Here is a 20,275-nt window from a genome sequence, read left to right on the forward strand (position 1 = left end):
TATCGGGACCGCAATACGTAAACTGCTGATTTTCATACAGGGTGATGCAAACGCTCATACAATGAACCGAGTCAGCGGTTCTGCGGGTTCGACGTCCAGACGCTACTCTAACCCGTGGCAGACGAGAACAAAGGAATCAGCAGCTATATAAGCGGTGGAGGACCTAAGTACATGTTCATTCCACATCGTTCCACTCAACAAGTACATCATCCTACTCGAGATCTCCGACTCGGCGTAATGGAGGAATCGGCCATGATGGTCGGTTCCCCCCGCGTCACGCTTCGATCCTTCTTCACCTCAACGACCTGGCCCAGGCTATCATTCCTGGCCAGCGCTAACCTCACGCGCCTAGACCCTGAGACCAGCTCATCGCCGTCTGCGCCTCGGCTCCGCGACCATCGTCGCTAGCCTGTACCTCCCGCTCATCTGCCGACCAGGTCAATCGTACCTTCGGCTACCTCGTTCACGCTGAAGTACCTAGAAGACTCCTCGCCTTCATCAGTGCTGAACAAGTCCACGAATCCGATCTTCATCAACGCGGTGTCGACCCACTGACCCGCATCTCGACCATTCTACCGCAGTCATCGCCGACTACGCCTAGTGTCATCATCATCATCGATCCAGAGCCATCTCCCAACTGCGCAACTCAACTGATGTGTTATACTGACTCTCAATAAACGCGATGACAACAACAACATCATATTTCATTGTCTCACTACCAATTCGCATATATTTAGGGTGTTACCATGCGTACAATATGGTATATATGTAGAAAAAAAGTTGTGGCGTTGAATGGGTTAAACCACGCACATACGGCTAAGGTTACCAATACGCAAGAATATTAACAACAACGAAAAACTACAAAAAAAAAGAATTTTGCGTATTTTGTAAGAATAGTTTACATTTTGATTTAATTATAAAGCCTCATTGAAAATTTCAGTTATTTTTAAATATATTTCTCTTTGTTAAAACTTTTCACATCAATAGAACAAAATGTTGTATTTCTGTTCCTTTCGAGCACCACGTATCTGGTACAGGGTAAGATGCCCCGGGGTGCGTGCCGCCACCTGTTCGATCACAATATCCCTAGAATAGAATATTACTCACTCAAGCCGATAGCTCACCGGTGAACACTGAACATGTCAGTACTTTAATATCATCTTTGCTAGAAATTATTGCTGTGCGATTTTAATCTTCATGTCTTTAAAAAAATATTAAGTACAAAATCGCTTCCGCTAAAAACACTTTTTCATTTCTTGAATGGAGCTTATTTGACGATTTCCAAAATGATTTACTGTTCGTCGATTTGGTGTCGCAAAAAAAACCCGGATTGCAAAAAATCAAATATCCGCATCTACGTTTGAAAAAAAAGAATCCTTGTACTGGTTGTACAGACGTATCAATAAATATTGTTGGGATTTTAATTTGCACTTTAATTTGGTCTTTGAACTTTTGAATCGAAGAGCCACTCTGTATCTATCTCGTCCATAACATATATATTTTTTTCATTAAAAACCTTGAAATAAGAAAACAACTGTAACAGTTTATTTATTTTTCACTAAGGTATAAAAGAGCAACAAGATTACAGTAATGTACATATATATTTTTATTTATTTGTTATTTTGATTCAATTTATAATGAAGGGTGAAAAGACACTTATCTGACTTACTTTAACCAGTGATTCCGGACCTTATTTGAAGTAAAAATGAAAATGGCATTTATGTCTCGGGAGACTTTGTTTTTAAACAATAGAATTCAGTATGCATTTGACAGTTGCAGTCGGGTGAAGGATTGTGACGTGAGTGGACCAGTGACGGCAACAGAAATATTTTTTTATTCGTATTGAAAAAAAAAATGTCACCGGAGACCGAAATTTTTTATTTACATTTTTAATCCAAATAAGGTCATGATGTATCACAGGTAAAATAAGTCAAGTTAATCTCTTAACACCAGTAGTAGCTTATTCTAGACTATTCTAGAGTTTATTACACAGTATTATGTTTATTATAGTTAGCCCTTGTTAATATGTAATTTTGCCAGCAGTGCTTACTGAATATTAAATAAAACCGTAATATTCCCGCAACCTACATACATAGTACATACATGGTGGCGCGAAAATCTTCGCCCTGTAAGACCAGTAACATTGTTTGCAAATAAAAATAATTGGTTGGCACAAACTTATTCCGCTTTCTTGAGGAGTATAGCGATAGATATCTTTTCAACGTATATTCAGCTTCTGTTTACTTGACAAATGTTAAAGTCGAGATGACATTTATCTTCTGATAGGGTGGTGACTTTTGAGCCATACCATATATTTGGACTATTTGATTTGTGCATACTCTTCTTTATTTTTAATCATGTCTTTATCGCCCCAGCCCCAAAAATGGTTTTCGTCCTGTTGTTCCTTGTTGAACCTGTGAGAGCCATCTCCTGATCTCAGGACACGTCTTTTGACCATATCCGGCGTGACTACTTTCCTGTCATAAGTCCAACCTGTCGACAAAGGACATGGGTTAAATAATTATAGCGCTACACCAAAATTAAACACCGAAAGTAACATTAATTTAACTAATTATATTGAATTTCCGGCCCTACGAGATATAGATATAGGCCCTAATATGGATATTTTTTAGGTTTAATGCAATTGTCGTGATTTATTTTATACAAACGCAGCACGGCATAGTACCCCAAAAATAAAGCACGATAGTGAAGAACTGAAATTCATTTTTAATTTTTTTTTATCACCTGTATATTTTTATTATTAAGGTATTTAAATGTTTTATTTTTTCGAGTCTCCAAAAAAATGTCTTAATTCTATAGACGTGTCCAGTGATGTCACCGATGACCAGTATCAAAAAGCCTACGTTTTTTTGCTGTATTTTGCATGGAAGTCAAGACGTTTTTCATTCTTAAGTACACCCGCTTTTATCATCGAAGAGCACTAGGTAAATTGTTAGCATCTCATCACTAATTTTATCGTATTGAACCATAGTGAAAAAATGCATCCATGACTTGCATTAAAATCTTCTCATTAGTTCAAATGTGAATGTGGACCAGAGTTGCCAATGCATGTGTTCTAAATTACCGACAGGAGATGAAGAGGTTTTCAAATTCCCCACATGTTTCTTTACTCCCAAAATGAAAGAAAATTCTAGGAATTTAGCATTATTATTTTATTATCTAGTAATTTTCGGACTTTCTCTTTCGTTCAGCCTTTAAAAATATATTTTTTTGAAAATTTGCTGAGAATGAAAACGAATTATAGTGCGATGTCACAAGCTGTGTAAATATTATTTTTCGATATGGTTGGTTCTCTCAAAAAAGCTCTCCACGAATTGGCAACCCTGATGTGGATGTTTTAAGCCATATATATATTACTCACGTAGACTGGTTATGATAAAACTGCATGTTCTTTCGTACCAACCAAACGGTGTGTTTTATTCATTTTTAAATGACGTTAATATATTCTACGTGTTAACAAAATATAACATAAGTTGTTTATTTAGAATCAGCGTTTGGTGATCTATATGAATATATTTTACATTGTAGTTCCTTATTGTATTAAATCTGCATGAATTTCCGTATTTATTGTACGAACATGAAAAAAATTGTCAGTAATAAAATATTACGTCATCTGTTAACACACCATAAATCAATATTATACTGTAGATAATTAGGACAATCTATCACATTGAATAATAAACATGTTATTTATGTCATATTTCACGTAAAATTAGCACTCATTAATCGTTTACCAATAAATTTTACTATCGGTGATTAAAATGTCATTAGTAGTTATAAATTGTTTCTAAATTTGACAAAGATTTTAAAAGTTATATCTTTGACTATAGTAATAAGTACATTTTTTGTAAAGCGCCCGTTGCAACCGGGATACGATCATCGACTACAAATCTGGAGATCACAGGTTCAAATATACTTTTTATGATTAATATGTTTAATTTAAAAAAAAAAATATTTTTGCAGCCGTTCCAGAGTGGTAGATGCAAGGGTGAAAGGCGACCATTCAGAAAAGAAAATTTACTTGAAATGGCTTTAGTTGTGTTTGGTGACTAGATGTGAATAATCAATCCCACCTTCCTCTATCCCATCACCTTCGCCTCCCTGCTACTTTCATCCTCGCAACACACCCCAACTCGGGATTCCATAGTCTCAATGGTTCCAGACGGTTGGTAGCAGTTGGAACTCATTTGCGTTAATCACATAAAAGAGTAATTTTACAACTAGCTAAAAACGTTGAAAACTTCAACGGTTCTTTTAGAAAATAACAGAGAGCGCCACTTCCTTTTAAAAAAATCCTAAAATATACAGTCCTTACCATCATAATACTATCAGATATGTTATTGTTATGTTTCTGAGGATTCCAATGTATGAATAATGGTTAAAATAATTGACATTCCCAGAATTAGAATATATTATAACGTTGTGCAACAATACGACTCCCATAATACGGGCAGGAGCCTAGTATGGTAGTTGAGAAAATCAACAAACTTATTTTTTAAAAATTAAAATTAAAATTAAAATTAAAATTAAAATTAAAATTAAAATTAAAATTAAAATTAAAATTAAAATTAAAATTAAAATTAAAATTAAAATTAAAATTAAAATTAAAATTAAAATTAAAATTAAAATTAAAATTAAAATTAAAATTAAAATTAAAATTAAAATTAAAATTAAAATTAAAATTAAAATTAAAATTAAAATTAAAATTAAAATTAAAATTAAAATTAAAATTAAAATTAAAATTAAAATTAAAATTAAAATTAAAATTAAAATTAAAATTAAAATTAAAATTAAAAGTTAAATTAAAATTAAAATTAAAATTAAAATTACATTACCTATTATGGAGAACGCATCAATGAACATAGATGTGGCGTTGAGTTCGTACATCCCAATCTCAGGACAGGTATAGTCCCAAGGGAAGACGTGGTGGTAATTGTGATACGATTCTCCCAGAGATAAGTATTTCAAATAAGTGTTATCAGTAGCTCCTTGGGCTCTGGGGAAAAACAAACAATTTTTCATTTAATAAAACACAACTTACTTAATTGGAGGGTATTGCATTTCCTCTATGTGTGAATCCGTTTGTAAATTCCGGTTCCAGTTCAGTAGAGATTCTTTACATACCTGACCAAAAAAAGTTTAAAAAAAGAATGAGTCACTTGCATTACGTTTTATTTTTTCCGGCTTAGGCAAAAATTCTAAGACAATGTGATTTTTTTTTGTTTGTTTTAAATCGTGTTTTTAAAATCGAATCATTTTTTATGAATCAGAATGTTCGGACATAATATAAGGGTGTCAACGAATTAAATTAATTAAATAACCAAAAATCATGAAAACACGGATTCCAAACGAATGACAGAAGGGAATAGCGAGGCATACCAAAAATATTATACCTCTTAATTTTTTTTTCTTTGATCCATCTTATTGATCATTGTAATGTTCAACGTCATTAGATAGGTATAACTATTTTAATTTATCTTATTATTTTAAATATAAATCAGCTCATTCATTATACACTCATACATTTACAGAATTAAATTATACTTATACCCTTAATACATTAAATAGCTAGATTTTGTTAAAATCGGCACCCTCGCCGCTATGCTTCTAAGCCAGCCTCGTCGGAAGCCATCTGAACTTGTAGGAAGTTCACTTCATAACCTCTGCCTAAATTCAATTTTCGGATCGTGGACATTGTGTTTTATTGTTTAAAAATGGATTCATGGAACTAACAAAGGATCAGAAATTGTCAAAATTTTTGATGTTGTATAAAACAAAGATTGTTTTATAATTTCATAAAACAAAGTTTGCAGGCTGCACACAAAATTGAATTAATGTTAAATGTCAAATTGAAAAAGTCGACGGAAGTATCAGTGGTGATAAAATCGGTGTGTAATTTTATAAGGCCCCAAAAATTGGTTCATAAAATAAATAAAAATAAAAAAATTATTATTAAAAAAACTATAAATTTATAATTTTTTGCTATTTCTATTTTCAAAATCTTAGTAGAAACATATATCCTCACGATTTTTTCCAAATCATTATAAAAAGCATGCAAGTGGCTTATTATCATTGAGAAACGGACGTTCTTAAAATTGAATAACTCTTTATTTGAAATAAAAATAGGTTACATAAAATATAAAGTTTATAATTAAGAACATACATAGGCACAAATTTTATGATTTTAGAGGAAAAGTTTTTGACTTATAAAACACGAGAAAATTAGAAACATCCTTTTTTGGACGAGAGGTCTACTGTTCACAGAACTATAAGTATAGAATGTTGTGCGTTTTAGATATCTGTCAGTAGATGAAGGTTTAGAATAGTTTGAAAGTATAAGGATAATACCATTGAACATACCTGTCAAATGGTCGCTTTCCATTTGCGTGCCCAAAGCTGTTGAGGGTATAAGTGATGTGAGATGTGCAGAGAAACTTAAAAATTCCTGCAAGATACCAAGAAGTCTCCAAATCCTCCCCGAAAAAGTACCAAGGAATCAGTGTTGGGATCACAAAGCAGATAATCGGTCCAAGGATCTCGAAATATCTAAAATAGATACGATATATATCGTACAGGTATTAATAATTAATTTCACTACGGAGCGTTTAGGCTTCAAAAGAGAGATGTTTTTCCATATAAAAATATATTTAGTTTGTCTACCTTACAAACTAATAATTTCACTTCACTTTCAAACTAATATCAAAGATTGTGTAATGAAGTTTGAAATAAAAATTGCATTGTTAAAAATAAAGTTTTTATTTTGTGTTTTTAAAAATAGTTAACTAGTATTATTTTGATAATTAATGTGGGTATTATGTGATTATCTTTTAAAAATGTTTAGAAAACTGACATCCGTATGTCAGCAAATATAAATAAAATACTACCCGTTTTACACGAACATCAACATATTTCGTTCCGTTTCATACTTCCATCCATAGTCAAGAAACGGCATAATTAAAAAGTTATCCCACTAAATGCATGGCAAAACAGTTTTATTTTTTTTGAAACTTGATCTTTTTTCGTTACTTTGCACCCTTTAAAAAATAAAGTAATTATTTTATTTGACTCCCCGAACATACGATTTGTATCTTTTCTTTTCCTAGTCTAATCCAAAATCCTGTCCACCTCTTTTCAAAATGTACCTGCCACATTATTTTGATGATCACAAAATTAATATATGTTTCTTTTGAACAACTGTGGGATTATAAAGACGCTAAGTTATTTCACGTAGTGATCAAGTGAGTCAACCATAGACAGGCCTTTATATACAGAAGCTCGACCCACTTATCCACACTATCATACAAGTTAGACATTAGTTCCGTCATTATAGTGGTCCTTCAATGGGATAATCAAACAATAAACCAAAAAGAGAAGTCTTGTTAAGTTACCTATCTCTCAGGCAAAACATTGGCGCAACCGGTATTCATGCTCCTGCCTTTTTTCGATCCTTTGCATCGAGGTCGTAGCACAACTTCAATAGCCAAAACTTTAATTTTCAAGCAAAAAATACTATATTTTTCCAGATCTCATCATTTTTCGATCAAGAGCTTTAATTTTTTGATACGTAAAAAAAGACGCCACATTGTTCGTTCCATATTTACAGTCAGAAAAAGACAACATTTTAAAATAAAAAACCATTTTCACCACGTGCTCTGAAAATTTTAAAACAAAAATACCTTGTTTGGAACATGCAATAGGGATCGTTTGTTATGTCACTCGTATCGATTTTCTTTCCATATTTCAGTACGTCTGGATGCTTGTTAATCAAAAGCCAGCCGAAATGAGAAAATAAATACCCTCTCCGTGCATTATAGGGATCAGCGTCTGTCTCATTAAATTTGTGATGGGTTCTGAAACATGGAATGACATGGTGTGATATGGTTAAACGAGGTAAGACAGGTGAGTTACATGCCCAGGTACATAATTCGTGCATATGAATCCCGATAGGCAAGATACCATTTGTAATTATTAAACTATTTGTGTTTCACGCTTAACGCTTGCTGGATTTCATCGATAACACCGCGTGAAATGGTTATGGTGAGATTTTATTTTATTTTTTACTTTATAACTTCCGATTTTATTGTCCGGGTTAAATCTTCTCCATAGGAAAAACTAAACCCTTCCACACACTTTTCCACAAATGATCATCTAGTCAATAAACATTATGTAAGTACATTCTATAAGCAAAATAAATACAAAACAATGCAAGAACAACACGTCAACTCACCAGAGATCAAATGGGAAAATAATTCACCGACTCCAGATATTTTCATATCAGAGGGTTCGGCTCGGTAGAACTTCTAACAGGGCCTATAAATCCTATTGATCCTTCAACATAAATATTTCAAAAATCTTTTGTTATCCTACATGCATTCAAAATGACCGACTTTTGCATCTTTATATATAAATTTTTTGATAGATCTAATACGCCTAAATTTTTAATGAGAGAGCTAGGTATAATGCCAGTAGCCGAAATAACGAATGGTAATATTTTTATAGTCTGAGAATGCCAAATTCTTTTTATTTCATTTCCTAAATCTGTGTATTTTCTTATTTTTTCATTAACAGATTTTTGAATATATTAACAGATATTTGAATATTAATGGTGTTATTAATAACATGTATTGCAATCGAAATTTTAGAATGAAAAAATAAGAATTCCCAACTGCTCCCAAACGTCTTGAGCCAGTGGAAGTATAGTATATTAAGCCTCATAATATACCTAATTGGGGTATATTGAGAGGCTGAAGGTAATGGGGAGTGGAAGGAGATGGGAATAAGAAAGGTGGGGAAGTGCCAACAACTTACATCTGTTCCCTGAAAAACGGCCAAAGCCATTTCAAGGGACGTTTCAATTCGGAATGGTGGTCTTACAAATAAACTATATATTATTTTAAATGATGATATTGTGAAATAACACAAAATAATAAAACAAAATTTACTTGCATACGCCGGGATTTGGACTAATTTCAGATTTTTTAGTTGTGTAGTCGATGTAAATATTTTTGATTTGATTAATTCAAAATATCATTTTTGTTATAAATATCTTCTTACAATCCCAGGAATCGGGTGTTCCTATTTTTAATCCTTCATTTCAGTTCAGTGATCCTTTCACGACAAAAAAATTATCTTTTAAAACAAAACATAGTGATTGACATTCTAATTTTGAGTTATTATTTTGTCTTATAAGAAAGAACTGAAATAATAATAGTACTTAAATCATGTTTCTAAACATTCTGCCTGCCAAAAATGGGCAATATTCTTGGCATGAAAGTTATCAGAGCTGGTGAACCCGATTTATGTGCCTGTGCGAATATTGGCTCGTCAATTACCACGAAAATAAAACATCTTATATATTTCGACAAAGACTACACCAGTCTTCCATTATTGGCAGCGCATTCGCGCATTCGTTTGCTATCGCCCACCCTTGCTTCATCCCTTCGCATACCCGTATATCTCACTTATATGCATTACACGTGTAACCTTTTTAACCGGTGGGTCAATTTATCAACATCAATTTATTAGCGAACATACAGTTTGACGTGGTTAACTTTGCAGTCGGTCAACCTAACCTAACCTACTTTAACTAATCACGTTTCAGGAAAATTCTGTCAGAAGGTCGGAATATTTCTGCCTTGCAATAAAATCCAAATAAATGGAATATTTCTGAACGTATCCGAAAACTGAAAACTATTTTTGAAAGGTGGTAAAATACACCTTAAAATTTTATTGTTACAAATAAACATAAATATTTGAAAAGTTATAATTATTATTTTGAAAAGTTATAGGTTTTTTAAAAAAAAAATTGCTGACCAAAATTACTGATAACGAAAAATAATAAAATAACACACTTATTTTATTACATTAATTTATTACAAACGTAAATGACACCTCACTTTTTTGAATATTCAAATTGCGGTCGGAACCTTTGGTCTCAAGAAGGTGAAGATTATGATTTTTCTGTGGTTCACTTCTAGATTTGAATATAAAGCTTGGTGTTTTTTCTAACACCGTTTTGAATTTAATTTGAATTTCTCACCACAATACCAAGAGAGACAACGATTTCTGTGGGACCTAATGAGTTGTTCCCAAAAGCTAACGAATTAGTCTGAAGGGTTAAAGTTAGGTTGGGTCAGATTTCGTAAGGTTGGGTCAGGTTAAGTTAGGTTAAGATAAGTTGAATAAGGTAAAGTTAGTATGATTAACAACATAAACAAAAAAACCTGTGATCCCGAACCCATTTATGAACGCTGTACTGGTTGGCAAGGCAATGCAGGAACAGAAGAAATATCTTCAGCGGAGTCTTTACTTTGTAAGACCTATGGGAAAAGAGACGGTGAACCCCTGCCGATACGCCAAGTCCTCCTAATGCCACGCATACATATGCTAAAGACAACAAACAAGATTATTATTTCACCAATACATTACACATTTATTAACACCCTATTGGGGTTTTACAATAAGATTACAAATTAAAGCAAAAAAGAACAGTTACTTAAACTAAAACTTAACAGTAAATTTAAAAATAAAAACAATATAACACAAATATAAATAATTAAGAAATAAATCATGAAATACAAAATACTTGTTAATATAAGTTTATAACAAGCTAAATGGAGAAACTTTGAAATAAAGGAAATTGAAAAAATTAATACATATTATTAATACTTGCTTTATCAAACGCATAGATTATGACAACTCGCTATTTGCATTTTCTTAAAGTGGTAAATTAATTTTGGTCTAAACGTATCATAATTTAAAATGAAAATATCAGCGATATCTATTAATTCATTGCCAAGTTTATGAATCCTCTCCATGAATTATTGTGAAAATATAATTATGTTCAGAAATAAAATCAGCAGCGATATAATAATTGTAAGATTTGTTAAACTGAAAGTCTATGTAAATGACAAGGAAAATTTGCTTCAGAATGATCAAGAAAAAAATATTTAAAACTGGAATCCTTTATTAATATTTTTTTCTTGATTAGTTAGATAATTTATCAAATGATTATATCTGAACTAGTGCAGTCCAGATAAAATCTCGTCGTAGTCCTGGTGGTGATATTGCGTATTAATATTTAGTCGAAACGTGTTCTTCCACTATTATCACGCGAGTAGCAGCGCATGGAGAATAGATTCAGTAGTTTCCAGTCGTTTGGCGTCAGAGCATTGAGTAAAATTGGAAAGTTTGAATCCTCGACAAATCAGTTCTAAATTAAATATGGCAAAATAATTTTCTGTTAAAAACATTATACTGTAGGTAGGTACTTTATTGAATTCTCCAAACAAACACTTTCAATTCTCTGGAAATGTTCTAGAGTTCATTTAACTTGATGTAACCGGTCTCGCAGAAAGAACCACGACTGAAATTAGTACATTTATAAAATAATAGCCGACAAACCCCCCCATAACAAACCCCTAAAATGAGGCCCTGAGGGAAATAATTTCTCCCACAGCCGTCTATTCTGCATGCGTTTCTCACAAGCTAAAAGGAAACGAGGTATTTTTGAAAGTCACATTCTGTTACACGATGTATCTATTACAATAAAAGGTACACCAGAATGTGAATTTTGAGAAATCCTACCTGCCTTTTCGCTTATGACCGCAATATTCCTCTCTGGGTAGCTAGCACGGTCGATTGATAAAGGTTTTATCGATAATGTCGGTAACTTGTCATCGTTCCCAAGCTTGACTGCAGGTCACCAATGAACAAACAACACTTCACAACGACTATTTGGTCTTAATTCATTCGACGTGCACTGTTGTTTGTTAGCGATCTTCAGTCGTGCTGGGGAACGAATACAAGTTATCGAAATTATCGATAAATCCTTTATCTATCGACCGTGCTTGAAATATGTATATATATTCAAGGATACAAATTAGAATTCTTACTGAAAACGAGTGTACTCCATTTAGCGTAGAAAAGTGCTAAATATACGCTGTACCCGATTGAAAGATGCATATACGTGTACATAATTATGTTCCTCCATTTGTATTTCACACTGTAATGAAAAAAAACGTATGTTATAACTAAGTAATAAATCACATAAGATTTAGAAAGTGTTCCAAAACTTACTCGTATTTTGTGGTAACAAACGGTCCGAGATCTGAATAACGGTTGTTTATGGGAAGCTTTGTTAGCAATCCTTTTAGGTCTTTGAATTCTGTGATACTTGTTGCTTCCGACGACAGATGAAAGCTGTTCACCTCAGATACCCCAGGCGTCATATTGTTTTAACTGAAGACCAGGAAAAAATCAAGTTTAAAACATACTTTAACTATCATAAATAAAATCTTAGAATATTTGTGTTCTGTACGTACATTTAGCACTCCTCACTAGTTCACTACCTACTGTTGGATGTGATGAACAATACTGTCTTGTTATAGAATTCATATAAAGTACACTTTGGTCGTTCAATTTTATTTTTCGATATTATTTCCTTATAAACTGAAAATGTTTTATTATGTCCATTTTATGAGATAGTCGGTGCACAAAATGGAACGCATTAAACCACCCAAAAAAAGACGCGTGTAATACTCGATTGAATTCTAACTCGTAACTCTAATGTAGAAGATAGTAATAATTTGACTTATTTTATTTTAAGAATAACGTAATATTTAATCATTGAAGACATTATTTTAGCGATTGTCGAAAAAAAATTTGAAACAGAAAATCAGAAAAAAGATTTGGTTGCATATAGGAATTGTTGCATCTAGGGTCGAACCCAGGATCTCAGCCTCGCTGGGACTCTGCTCCACCACTGAGTTAATCTGACCCTATTTAATATTTAACGAACTGCAATATTATCTTCGTTTCCTTAACGCATATTTTTATTTGCTGCTATCTTTATGAATGATTGCAAGATTCTTCCCGAAATAAATGCAGCCGAAGTATGATACAGTTAAATATGATCGAAAGAAATATTGTCAGATTAGCTCAGTGGTAGAGCAGAACCCCGGCAGACAAAGATTCCGGTTCAATCCCTAAATGCGATCGCATCTTAGTCAGATTTTTTGTTTGATAATCGCTAACATTGTCATCAATAATTAGATAATAATAATCATAATCAGATACTTATTATAGCGCCATTTTAGTGGAAAATTATTTTAATGAATTTAATATCTGTATAGGGCTATGTACAAATATTACTGGCTATTTTTCTTAGTATGTACAAACAAATACAGAAATATAATATTACCTTAACATAATTGAGGGCTGGAAATTATAAAGGTGCTAAGTTTTTTTAACATTGAACAAACTTATTCAATAAAATGAATATATTGAAAAAAAAAGAATGAACTCAATACTCTATAATCTCTATATCATAGATTAATAATAAAATAATTATGACATTAGCCATCGGAGAAATATCTGATATTGAAACAGACAGAAAATAACTTATTAATAGGGCAATTTTAATTAGAAAAGAGCTAATTGAGAGAATTATTTGTATTAAAATGGTGATAATTTATTTTACAGTGAAACAGAATAAAAAACTTAAATCTTGGAGATAATTTAGAGTTTTAAGGTTTAAGCTTGTTTGAAGTTGTAAGCTTGGAGCATTAAGCTTGGAACTTGCTTGAAGCTTTAAGCTTGGAGCTTTAAGCTTAGAACATTAAGCTTGGAGCTTTAAGCTTGGAGCTTTAAGTTTTGAGCACTAAGCTTGAAGCTTCAAGCTTGGAGTTTTAAGCTTGCAGCTTTAAGCTTAGAGCTCAAGTTTGGAGCATTAAGCTTGGAGCTTTAAGCTTGGAGCTTTAAGCTTGGAGCTTCAAGTTTGGAGCTTCAAGCTTGGAGTTTTAAGCTTAGAGATTTAGGCTTGGAGCTTTAAGATTGGAGCTATAAGCTTGGAGCTTTAGGCTTGAAAACTCATACTTGTAACTGAGGACAGTCCAGGTACCAGAATTGCATTGTCCATAGGTACAATTTCTGACAACATAACCTTAAACCGCAGTAGCGTGTATTGAATATTACTAAATTCGAAAATATAGAAATCAAAACGCTTTATTTTCTTGTAAATGCCTCAGAAAGGGGTTGTAATTTTGGTGCAGTTGTTCATTTTTTGCTTTACTCATTCTTTGTTCGCTTTAAAAAAACTGTGCACCATTTTAATTCCATCCATTCCTTAATTTTAACACAAAAAAGCAAGCTAGGTCATAAAACAGCTCGTTGACGAAAATTACACAAATGTAATGAAATAAAGCGTTGAATTAGCACGGCTTATATCTTTACGAAAAAGCTGTAACTACGAGTACATTCTTAACTGAATGCATTTAGCACTTTTTTAAGAATATAGACGTCTACGTTTAATATCGTTTTGGGTAAAAAAGAAATATTCTGAAAAAATGATAATTAGCACCTTTGTAATATCCAGCCCTCAATTATTGATCATAATTCTTTACATTTAAATATTTATTATTTCTCAACGTAGTGGAAAATTTCTGTCTTTTTTATTGTTTTCTGCCAACATATCGCATACGCTGTACGCTAAACATGCGGATTTAAAATTAAAATATATATCTCTGAAAATTCAACCAATAGTGTGGTAAATGTGGTATGATTATAAAAAATAATCAAAGACTTGGATGATTATTTATTGGCTGACGTTTGTTTATAAAATTTAGATATTTTTATTCAGAAGCAGTTTTAATAGGCAAGATTAGATAACCCACCAAGAAAAATGACCTACCTATTTTCAGTTATCCTAATTTTTATCAATCGCTAGAAAAAATAATTGAGTAGCCAAAAAAAAATAAAACAATAATATTTGGTCTAATTTTTAAACCCAGATTAAACATTCAGTATAAAAGGAACTCACGTTTTTAAAAAATTGTATAACTTACTCTATAGACTCAGTTCTAAATAATCTGTCTGCCTTTAGTCCGGTCCAACGTTTAAATCTTTAATGTTAATTTAAATCTTATTCATGAACTTGTCGTTCAAAAAGATCCTTCCAGAAATTGATAAAAAGTTCCCAATTATGACGCTTCAAAAATAATTTGTTAACTGGTCAATTTATGCATGAACAATAAATACTAACTAAATTTTGATGATTTATATAAGATATATCAAAATTGGAAACAATAATAAATATATTCAGTATGACACAGGTTTTTAAAATTCTGTTTTTTGTAATTTGTTTACTAAGCGAACAGGTTACATTGATTCTTAATTTTTATTGTTGGCTAATGTGGGGAATCCCTAAAGGAAGGAAGGATCTGGTTTTTCAGATCGGGTCATTTACATAACGTAGCTAAAGGAAATTAAATAAACGTTAACGTTATAATTCTCACTAGGACGATACTAAGAATATGTTCCTTTCTGGGTATCTAGTACGGTCGATCAATAAAGGATTATCCATAATGCCGATAACTTGTCTTCGTTCCCGAGCACGACTACATATCGCTAATGTACAATTAGTCATTTTGAACTATCGTTTGTTCGTTGGCGATCTGCAGGCTATGGAATGATGATAAGTTACCGTCATCACCGATAAAACCTTTATTGATTGACTTTGGAAGGATAAGAAGGGAACGATGTAAGATGACAAAAAAGAGTTTAGTTAAAAATTATTGATAATTTTAAAAATATATTTAAATTTAATGATTTTGGGATTTAAACCGGTGACCGGTGACCGGTGACCGGTTATATGATGGGTTGATTTTATAATTTTTTTTTACTCCTAACTTTTTATTGAAACATTTGACTGTAAAATATAAGTAACCTACATGATATATTCATGAAGGCGTTTTTTAATCAACGTTATCCTGCACTAAATATTATTCAATTTTATATCCAAAAAACCTTTTGAAACAAAAACACCAAAAGATTTAATAAAATATAAATATTTTTTACTTAAATATAAGGAAAATAATTTAATTGAATGACAAAACAAGATAAATATGTGCATTTCGTGTGATCGAGGGAAAAGACTTTCGACTATCAATCCGAAGGTCGCGGGTCCAAATCTAATTAGTTAATTTAATTTGATGAATTTTTGTTATTTATTTTAATTTATTAAAAATAATATATGGTATGCTTGCGGAACGTTCCAGCGTGGAAGATACTCACAGTACCGCCTTGGTGTAAGATCACCATTCAGAATTGGAACGTTGCTTGAAATGGCTTTAGCCGTGCTTGGTGACCAGATAGGAATAGCCAGGTACTCCTCAACCTTCCTCTCACCCGTTTCCTTTCCCTCCCCACTACCTTCAGCCTTACAAAATACCCCAATTGGGGATACCATAGTCTCACTGGCAGATTGACAGTTGGAACTCTGGTGTAGTTTTTACACGTTAAAAAAAAACAAATAAAACTAGCCTCATAACTTACCTTTGGTATGTGTAAACCATAAACATCATCTTTCAATGACAAAAAGAATTTCAATTAAAAAAAAACAATAAAACCAAAAATTAAGGCTCGACAGTATAATTAAATATCCTGTTAGCTTTAATGTTTCAAATTAAATAGTTTATTTGTTCTCAATTCATTACTATTCAATTTTTTATTTTTTTATTTATAAACGATTTCCGCTATGTGATAATAATCACACAGCAGAACGTGTTTATTAATAAATTGAATAATAATGTTATGGAATAAAATTAAAGGATAAACTTGAATTTAACTCTTAAATGCATGACTTTTTTTATTTAAAAAAAATATGTATTTTTGCATTCATTTTATTAATTAAAAATAGGGAAAAATAATTTAAAAAATATTTATCAATAAATTTTGTTTATTTTGAGAAAAACGTTATTATATCATATGTGAAACACTATGCATCCATGTCTTAAAAAATGCTCTTACCTAATGTTACAAAAATAATTATCATTGAATAAAGCGAACTAATTTATGACTTATACTTAAAAAAAGAAGACAAATAAAAACATGGGAAAGTATTAATTTAAACGAAATGCCGTAAAACAGTTTTTGTTCTTATTAAAACATAGAGGGACTTTGTACTTTTTGCAGTGGCAGTACGTCAGACCATTGCAGGTAGGAAGTCGACACCTCTGCCTCTTTTCGTGCTATGTTGACCAATGAGATACCTCATCGCTTCTTATGTCTTTTGGTGGAACATTTAATTTTGGGCCTTTTTTCTTCTTTTGTAAAACGGGCTCTAAACATCCACTTGGCCGACCAGTTCGTTTGTTGGTTAACTTAGAGTCAACGGTGCATAAAGATCGAGCAATTAGAGTTTTAAATTGGGCGAGACGCATAATATTTTTTGTATTGGCATTTTTTTGATCTTGTACTCTTCTATATAGAAACCAAGAATTTACTATAGTCATATGAACTAAGTGGTAAAACATCCCTCATATACCATCTATTGCTTCTCATCGCAATTTTATGTCTTCCTATGACACTGTCTAGTAAGTCAACTCCTCTCATATGTCTGTTGTACTCTATTATAGCAAATGGGCAGTTAACTGTGACCTAAGTTTTCTTTTTTTTCATCAACAGTTTTCATTGGAAGTTCCCCTGCAAAAGACGATAGTAATGTGACCATCTTGTTATCCTTCCAAACAACATTGGACATTTGAACGCCTTGATACGATCCATTAAATTCCGAGCTTGTTCCTAGTGGAGCATTTTTCATTATTTTTTCATCTGGTAGCTTACATTCAAGGATTCTATTCCTCCTAACTGTCCCAAGAGATGCAAATCAGTCGCAGTAATATTTGCAGGTCTTGAAACATCTTTTTGCAAAGCGTAGAGATTTGACTGTTCTAGTATTTTATTGATAATAGCATCTGTAAAAAAATATTTTAAAAAATCGAATGGGGTTTCCAATTCCATCAAATCCGAGGGCAATTGATTGTTTCCTGTAAATTACATGTCGGAGTCTTCAAGCTGCAGGTTTTTTTCTCCACAAAATTGACAATTTCACAACTTTTGAAGTAGACGAAACGGGCGTTGTCGTTGTAATATCAGTTTGGCCACTAGATAAAACATTAGGTAGATTATCACCGTCAACATTATTTGGTAGATGATTCTCAACCGGATATCTTCAGGTTCACTTTGATCATCTGAATCGTAATTTTCTACGGCGCAATAATTTTCATCAGCTATACTGTCATCATCCGTAAAATCCATTCCATCGTCACTGTCAGATAAGCGATTAATTATTTCGTCCAACTCCTTTTCGGATAAACCCCTCTTTGCCATTTTGAAACAACGTTATGCTATAATTAGTAATGACTAAATACAAATGTCAAAATATGGTCTCAGTGCATAGTGTTACATATATGATATAATAACGTTTTGTCATATATTTAGACTGTCAAAATAAATAATACACATTAAATTTATATTTAAAACACATAAACACACCTTATTATTTGTGAAATAATATAATTACGATCCAACTCGTCGAAAAAACACTATATTTTGATTTAATACTGTACATCAAAATGCACACAATCTGTAACCTCCAACTGTCAAGTTTAAAATCAAAATTTTAAATAATTGTGAATCATCTATTGTAATTTTTCGACAACATTATTATGCAGAAATAATGAAAAAATTATACTGTAATACCAAAACCCACCAACAGGTGTCAAAATGAATAAGAAATAAAAAAAAGATAATTATATCAGATGTGTTACACTATGCAGTTAAGGGTTAAAATGGAGTTCTACACATTTCACTTGGCAATAACATGTACTTAATTTATTCGTGGTAAAAACAGTTTTTATAAATAAATTACTAACAATCTTCGGAATTGTTTATATCATTGACCAATAAAATAACGACATTATAAATATAAAATCAGATTAAAAAGATAAAAATGCACAACAATGTAACATAAACAGTTCTGATTACTTAAAGAACAATAAGTGGTTTTGTTTAAATATTTGCTTGATTTACATTTAAACATGGAGTTAGAATAATAATGACATCAAGAGAAATATGGAAATTTGAACATGGGGTAGGAATAAATGATGACAACGAGAGAAAGATTTAAATTTAAACATGGATTGGGAATCCATAATGACAGCGAGAGAAAAAATTACATTTAAACATGGAGTGGGAATCAATGATGACAACGAGAGAATTTTTTTTATTTAAACATGGAGTGGGAATCAATAATTACAACGAGAGAAAAATTTTCATTTAAGCATGGAGTGGGAAACAATAATAACAACTAGCAGTTAAAAACCCGCTCCGCGGGTTTTTTTCTGCTAGGCCCTGCGGGCGGCTCTTCGTTGAGTTTCGCCCATTTTAAGTGATATTAACAACAGTTACATTTAAAAGATAGATATTAGGACATTCACAGAGAGAGGGTGAGTATATATATTGTTAAAACACGGAACAGGAAGAAGTTAATTAATAATAACATGCTAAATTTACGCATAATAAGAATGACAGTTGTTTGAATAAATTAAATTTTACGTATTTGTGATGGATTATTTCAAATTAAAAACTATTATTGACTACATGTCTACAACTGATATTAACTGTTATCTTAGGTACCTAATATAATTAGCTCATAGGAGACTTGCAGTGCTTAAATATGTGTTACAACCGTCAATGTCTATAAGTTGAATCAATTTCGTTTAGTTTGTCACAATTAAAGATAGTTATAACAAAGTTGACTTAAATAATAGATTATTACATATTGATTAATTGTACCCGTGTTTATGAATAAAAGGAGGGGAATTGTGCGATGAGATTAGCAGTCGGTTTAATTAAAAGGTGTTAATTTTACTCCAACTGGTGGTAATTCTTTACCTACAACTGATACTGTATCTAATAAAGCTTAAAGTTAGATTATATATACAATATCATCAGGAGAGTAAACATCTATATATAAAGGTAGATTATTACAATATAGCGCCCCTGAGGTGATATCTCACAAAAGCGGCGCTATGCAAATTGTCCAATAAATGAATAAATATAATGTTTACATTTTATTGTGTATACACCGAAGTCAAAAATTAAATATAGATTGCAATTGGGAAAGAAGAAGTGGAAGGAGGGGGGAGGGGTAAGAGTAGGCTGGGTTTATAATAATTAGGAATTACAATATCGTTAGACGGGAAAGACCAGTTGAGTGGGAAAATATTTAAAAGAGAGTTTATAAAAAAATTCTTGTTAATTATATCTGCTTTTATATTAACATGTTTCCTCATTTCTAAAATTTTAAAATTAATTATAGTGAAGTATTTTAAGACCTGAAAAAACAAATAGCTAATAACCATAAAACAATATATTCATAAGACAAATAGCATTTAATAACGGTTATTCTAAT

At 31.8% G+C, this 20,275-nt stretch overlaps 2 protein-coding genes across 2 annotated transcripts in view; one reads left to right on the top strand and one right to left on the bottom strand.

Annotated features, from left to right (window-relative positions):
• LOC149420833 (acyl-CoA Delta-9 desaturase-like) overlaps positions 1-20,275 on the top strand; it is a 190,219-nt gene that overhangs the window by 103,611 nt on the left and 66,333 nt on the right. The gene's annotated exons all lie outside the window — the stretch shown is intronic.
• LOC149420835 (acyl-CoA Delta-9 desaturase-like) lies at positions 1,581-18,189 on the bottom strand. Its single transcript, XM_089635127.1, has 6 exons — positions 18,042-18,189; positions 10,245-10,407; positions 7,698-7,871; positions 6,382-6,567; positions 4,857-5,017; positions 1,581-2,493 (listed from the first exon to the last, which is right to left on the bottom strand). The coding sequence occupies exons 1-6, from the start codon at positions 18,187-18,189 to the stop codon at positions 2,321-2,323; spliced, it is 1,005 nt and encodes a 334-aa protein (XP_089491253.1). The 3' UTR covers positions 1,581-2,320.

Source organism: Hesperophylax consimilis, chromosome 9 (assembly GCF_061612785.1).
Source record: "Hesperophylax consimilis isolate HC1 chromosome 9, BYU_Hcon_1.0, whole genome shotgun sequence".
In the NCBI taxonomy this organism is placed as follows: Eukaryota; Metazoa; Arthropoda; class Insecta; order Trichoptera; family Limnephilidae; genus Hesperophylax; species Hesperophylax consimilis.